Source organism: Panthera uncia, chromosome A2 (assembly GCF_023721935.1).
Source record: "Panthera uncia isolate 11264 chromosome A2, Puncia_PCG_1.0, whole genome shotgun sequence".
Lineage (NCBI taxonomy): Eukaryota > Metazoa > Chordata > Mammalia > Carnivora > Felidae > Panthera > Panthera uncia.
Window position 1 is genome coordinate 10013516 of NC_064816.1, and position 6875 is coordinate 10020390.

At 40.7% G+C, this 6875-nt stretch overlaps 1 protein-coding gene across 1 annotated transcript; it reads left to right on the plus strand.

Moving 5' to 3' along the window:
• On the plus strand, window positions 1-5305 carry LOC125929118 (olfactory receptor-like protein OLF4). Its single transcript, XM_049640044.1, is given in 3 exon segments — window positions 1-160; window positions 4358-4680; window positions 4683-5305. Coding segments are annotated over 3 exon segments (1083 nt in total). The 5' UTR covers window positions 1-23.
• Window positions 5306-6875: the final 1570 nt, after the last annotated feature.

Sequence of the window (6875 nt, forward strand, 5' to 3'; positions counted from 1 at the left end):
GATACCACGCCACACACACTAGGATGGCTGTTGTAAAACCAAAACAGAAAATGAGTGTTGGTGAGGAGGTGAAGAAACTGGAACTCCGTTGTGCTTTGCTGATGAGAATAAAATGTAGAATTTCATTCGATGCAGTAGTTTTCCTTCTGTTTATATACCCACTTAAACACCCCAAAAGAATGTAAAGCAGGGAGCAAAACACATATTTCTACACCAATTTCATAACAGATTATTCACAGTAATGAAAATGTGGAGACAACCCAAATGTCCATCAACAAACTCACAGATAAACGAAGTGTCGTGAACGCAGACAGTGGGACAGCATTCAGCCTTTACAATGAACGGAATTCTGGCATAGTCTACAACATGGGTGAAACTCTCAAACACAAGGCTAAGTGTCAGAAGCCAGACACAAAAGGACCAGTTTCACACAGTGACATCTACGTGAGGTATCTAGAGTACTCGGTTTTAGAGAGAGAAGGTAGGAGGGTGGGAGACAGGGGCTGCGCTAAGGGGCAATGCGGATATAGTATTTCAAGGGCACAAAGGTTCAGTTTGAGACAATGAGAAAGTTCTGGAGATTGATAGAGGTGGTGGTTGCTCAACAGAGAGAAAATACTTAATGCCACATAAGTATATCTCAAAGTGTTCAAAATAATAAATTTTATATAGACTTTACCCAAACAAAAAAGAATTTTAAAAGAGTGACATGTTCTAAAAGAATTTCAGGGGTGCCTCGTGGTTCAGTTGGTTAGGCATCTGACTCTAGATTTCGGCTCAGGTCATGATCTGACCTGAGGCCAGGTTCCTGAGTTCCAGCCCCACATTGGGCTCTTCACTGGCAGTATGGAGCCTGCTTAGGATTTTCTCACTCTCCCTCTTTCTATCCCAACCCAGCTACTTCTTTCTCTCTCTCAAAGTAAATGAATAAACTTAAAAAAAAAAAAAAGAATTTCAGTGCCATAAATAGCTTAATATGATGTAGAGGAAGGAATCCAAAATTCAAGGAGACAAGAGCATCGTGATATGTTTATCTTGTGTGATTCAATGTCTCAACCCTAAAGTATACCAAAACTGAGGTTTCAGATGACATAAAATTCATAAGGTCATTGAGAACTACCTTGGGAAGCGCCTAAAGTCTTCCCTCACAAGCTCTACAGAGCTTGCCCTCCATATGACAGCCTTACCACGGACATGCTGAAATTGAAATGCCTTTGTCCTGACTTCAGCCCCTCCTGAACTGCCAGAGGCCATGTCAGCAGCAGTCCAACACCATTTGAGGTATGCTATTCATAGTGCATGTAAGAGTTCATCATTTTCATCCAAATTGGTGAGGCCACAGGGATTTTTAGAAATGACAAATTCATCAGGGTGTCTCCAAGAGACAGAATTGATGGGCAGCTCACCAAGGGCACATCTGATTTGTGTAACTAAAAAAAAAATCCACCTCTAATAATCATGAAGACAAGATTGACCTGAGTCACCACAATAAGGGGTCATAATCTCGGACTATCAGTCCTGAGACTGTTCACTGACCCAGATCCTCAATTGATGGGACCATTTACACCTGATGGAAGGCTGTAAAATGACAACAAATGTTTACATTTTCCTCCAAACACAACCCAGAGGCTCTGAGATGATGGCGCTGGCTAGCTTATAATGGTTCATGGGGACCGTGGTCTGAACCAAAATTGGCGCCTTGATATTGGGCAATATGAGAGCAACTATACCATGGAAATTGGCAAATGCTATAAAGAAGCTTTCTTCTTATTCCTTTGTTTTTATTTTCTGCCTTTCTTCTTGCTTTCCCTGTTTCTTTTTGTCTGTGCTTTTGAGATATCATTCCATGAACATTTATCTGCATACTAGTGTTTGAAAAGACCTGTGAACTTTCAGCTGGAAAACTGTGAATCAGGTAATAGGGAATTACCATTATCGCCTACAATCCAAGTGGGGGACTCTGGCATCAGGTGATAAGGAGACATTCGTCTTACTCTGTCTCACACAGCACAGGTTAGGTCCATAAGTGTATCCTGATCTCACTGCTAATTCCTGGGGTGCAAGATTAGAAAAGATGGAGGAGGCAAGAAGCAGAGTAGCCTTATTGTGCGTGAGATCTGTGAAGAGCCTATTACGGTAGGAGGTGCTGAGGGAAATCACAAGACAGTGCTGCCCCCTACCAAATATTAAGAGAAAAGTAATAATGCATCCCTGGGAGAATCACCAAGGTTGACACCATCAAGGCCTGAAACAGCAGGAGCTGCAATTTCTGTTACCTTCACACTTAATTTATGGTTAGGACTGTGTGAGGGGAAACTACAGATTGCATAATGAATGTGGATTATTGTAAGCTAATCACACAGGGTTCCCGGTGGCTCTGCTCTTATAGATATGATCACTTGCCAAGGTGAATTGGCATAAAACCCTGGAAACTCATCTATAGATTCTGGCATGTTCAATGATTTTCCTCCAAAAGCAGATACTCTAACAGGTACCTGTTTTCAACCCACAGAAGAAGCATTTCACATTTACTCCCTGTCTCCTATCCCATTTTAAGTATTCAATTTGCTATATTATTTATATGTTTCTAAAAATACATGAAATGGGAGCCCCTGGGGGTCTCAGTTGGTTGAGTGTCCATCTTTGGTTCAGGTCATGATCTCCCAATTCCTGGGTTCATGCCAAGCATCAGGCTCTGTGCACACGGCTCAGAGCCTGGAGCCTGCTTCTGATTCTATGTCTCCCTCTGTCTCTGGCCTTCCTCTCTCTCTCTCTCCCTCTCTCTCTCTCAAAAAATGAATAAACATTAATGCTTTTTAAATCCATGCAATAGAATTTAATGAGAGGTCTCAACAGTTTTAAAGAAGTACAGAAGACTGCAAAGGAAACAATCAACAAAACTAAAAGGCAACTGATGGAATGGGAAAAGATGTTTGAAAACAATATATCAGACAAAGGGCTAGTATCCAAAATCTATAAAGAACTCACCAAACTCCACACCTGAAAAACAAATAACCCAGTGAAGAAATGGGCAGAAGACATGAATAGACACTTTTCTAAAGAAGCCATCCAGATGGCCAACAGGCACATGAAAAGATGCTCAACGTCACTCCTCCTCAGGGAAATACAAATTAAAACCACACTGAGATATCACCTCATGCCAGTCAGAGTGGCTAAAATGAACAAACCAGGAGACTATAGATGCTGACGAGGATGTGGAGAAACGGGAACCCCCTTGCACTGTTGGTGGGAATGCAAATTGGTGCTGCCGCTCTGGAAAACAGTGTGGAGGTTCCTCAAAAAATTAAAAATAGATCTACCCTATGACCCAGCAATATCACTGCTAGGAATTTACCCAAGGGATCCAGGAGTGCTGATGCATAGGGGCACTTGTACCCCAATGTTTAGAGCTGTACTTTCAATAATGGCCAAATTATGGAAAGTGCTTAAATGTCCATCAACTGACAAATGGATAAAGAAATTGTGGTTTATATACACAATGGAATCCTACTTGGCAATGAGAAAGAATGAAATATGGCCTTTTGTAGCAATGTGGATGGAACCAGAGAGTGTTATGCTAAGTGAAATAAGTCATGCAGAGAAAGACAAATACCATATATTTTCACTCTTATGTGGATCCTGAGAAACTTAACAGAAGACCGTGGGGGAGGGGAAGGGAAAAAAAGTTACAGAGAGGGAGGGAGAGAAACCATCAGAGACTCTTAAAAACTGAAAATAAACTGAGGGTTGATGGGCGGTGGGAGAGAGGGGAGGGTGGGTGATGGGCATTGAGGAGGGCACCTGTTGGGATGAGCACTGGGTGTTGTTGTCACATAAATGGAATTATTTTATTTTGTTTTCAGATTGTTTATTCTTCGTATATAAAAATGCAGTTGAGTTCTTGAGGGTTGGCTTTGTATCCAGTTACTTGGCTGAATTCATTTATTAGTGGTATTAGTCCTTTTGTGGCATCTTTAGGATTTTCTACATATAAGATCACATCATCTACATACATAAATTTCTTTCCTTCTTTCCAGTTTGGATACGTTTTCTCTCTTTAACTGCTCTGGCCAGAACTTGCAGTGTTATGTTGAGTAGAAGATGTTAAAGTGGGCACCCTTTCCTTATTCCTGATCATACAGAAAAATGCATACTGTATCACCCTTGAGTATCATGCTTGGTGTGGGTTTTTCACTAATGGCTTTATGTTGAGATAGGTTCCTTCTATTCCCACATTTTAGTGTTTTTATCATGTTCCATACACAAATATAAAAAATTAATTTCTTGAGTGCAGAATATAAACAATAATGTACCAACCAGGTTAGTAATGCATGATTGTGTCATGTTCTTCTTATTTTGATAGTCACATCAACTATATGGAACTAGGCAACGAAACACGAAGTTCAGAATTTCTTCTTCTGGGACTTTCAGAGGAACCAGAATTGCAACCCTTCTTCTTTGGGCTGTTCCTGTCCATGTACTTGGTCACCATACTTGGGAATCTGCTCATCATCCTGGCTGTAAACTCTGACTCCCACCTCCACACGCCCATGTACTTCTTCCTCGCCAACCTGTCCTTTGTAGACATCTGTGTCACTTCCACCACAGTCCCCAAGATGCTGGTGAATATACAAACACAGAGAAAGGTCATAACTTATGAAAGCTGTATCACGCAGATATACTTTTCGTACTCTTTGTAGTTTTGGACAATTTCCTCCTGACTGTGATGGCATATGACCGCTTTGTAGCCATCTGTCACCCACTGTGCTACACAGTTATCATGAACCCCAAGTTCTGTGGGCTGCTGGTTCTGGTGTCCTGGATCGTGAGTGTCCTGAATTCCTTATTACAAACCTTAATGGTGTTGCAGCTGTCCTTCTGTACAGGCATGGAAATCCTCCACTTTTTCTGTGAACTCAGTCAGATGATCCAACTTGCCTGTTCTGACACCTTTCTTAATGACATGGTAACGTGTTTTACAACTGTGCTGTTGGGTGGTGCTCCCCTGGCTGGGGTCCTTTACTCTTAATCTAAGATAGTTTCCTCCATACGTGGGATCTCATCAGCTCAGGGCAAGTATAAAGCATTTTCCACCTGTGCATCTCACCTGTCAGTTGTCTCCTTATTTTACTGTACAGTCCTAGGAGTGTACCTCAGCTCTGCTGCTACCCAGGGCTCCCACTCAAGTGCCGCAGCCTCGGTGATGTACACGGTGGTCACGCCCATGCTGAACCCCTTCATCTACAGCCTGAGGAACAGAGACATAAAGGAGGCTCTAAATGTATTTTTCAGAGGGAAGCCATAAAAAGGCCATTTCTTAAGAAGTACAAGTCATTGCAGGCTTAATGCTTAATAGCCTGAATTTGTGATTTTTTAACCAGATCATGAAAGAAGAACTTAATGCCTCTATTTATAGCCTAGAGTTTCAGTTTTTCTAAAGTTCAACTGCTTTATTGTATTTAAATAAGTCCCTGTGGTTAACTCTCTGCTCCTGATACCCAATAGTTTTTCCTTTTTTTCTCCCTAGTTTCCAAAGTTAGTCCCCACCTTGAATCAGAACAATTGGGAAATTCCCATTTGCCTCATATAGTGATGAACGGTCCTAGTTTTATGGAATAAACTACATTTGGCAACTGAGGCCATGTATATAATTTTATTGTAGAGGAAATTGTGAGATCACAGGGTTTTTTTTTTCCACTCTGTGTCTGCCATTCCTTTATAGATTCTACCTTAAATGCTCTTCCTGATAATGTAGACATTAACATACTAGTTTGTTTTGTCACTAGTCGTGGGGTTTTAGGATCCTCGTTAGGATCCTGTTCTCTTATCAGCTCAGCATCCACAGTATCCTTGGCACAGAATAGTAAGGCAAAAATTCCTTATGAAAAACATGCTCTGCTCCAAGTGTAAAGTACAGAAAGACAAATTTGCATAAACCAAGTGACTAATATGGGGTTACTATCCGAGAAGACCTGAAAAAAATGATGACATAAAACTTTCAATCACGCCGTATTTTATTGCACAAAATCTGTTTTTGATGATGTATAACTACTTATTGAGGTGTGGGATATTTGGTGTCCATGTTTAAAGGGATTTATTAATTGGAGTGAAGAATCTAGTGGCAGATTTTATACTATTTCATTGGATGATACTGCTGTTTCTATTTGAAAATTTCTAGTGCTGCCTACAAATATTATGATTTCCAGTGCCCTAAACTTAATATCTCCCCCTTTAAAAATGATGTCCTAAAAATGATAGAGTGAGTGAACAATATGTGTATGCACTCTCTCATTATGTTCTTTCACTTTTTTATGCTCTAAAATCTCTTCAATCCTCATGATCAAAGGATGACTCAGACAAGAGCTTGAATTCATGCCCAGTGATGTTCTGGGAATGGAGACTTGTGCCTGAGAGTCCTACAAGTTATCCGTGCAAAAACATACAGGTCTTTCCAATCTCTACCTGGAAGAGATAGTACCTTTTTAATACAGTTACCTAAAATTAATGTGACTAACCAGGTCATTATGAATGCTCCCTTCAAATATCAGAACAAATGCCAAAAAAGAAGCAGCAGTAGGTTATTCTTAATATTCTCAGTACTATTTACATTGATTATTGTGTCAGTAAGCTATATGCTTACTGCATGACAAGCCATGCCAAAAGTAAATGTTTTAAGATAATGCTTTAAACATTTTTTTAAATATGAAATTTATTGTCAAATTGGTTTCCATACAACACCCAGGGCTCATCCCAACAGGTGCCCTCCTCAATGCCCATCACCCACCCTCCCCTCCCTCCCACCCCCCATCAACCTTCAGTTTGTTCTCAGTTTTCAAGAGTCTCTCATGTTTTGGCTCCCTCCCTCTCTAACCTTT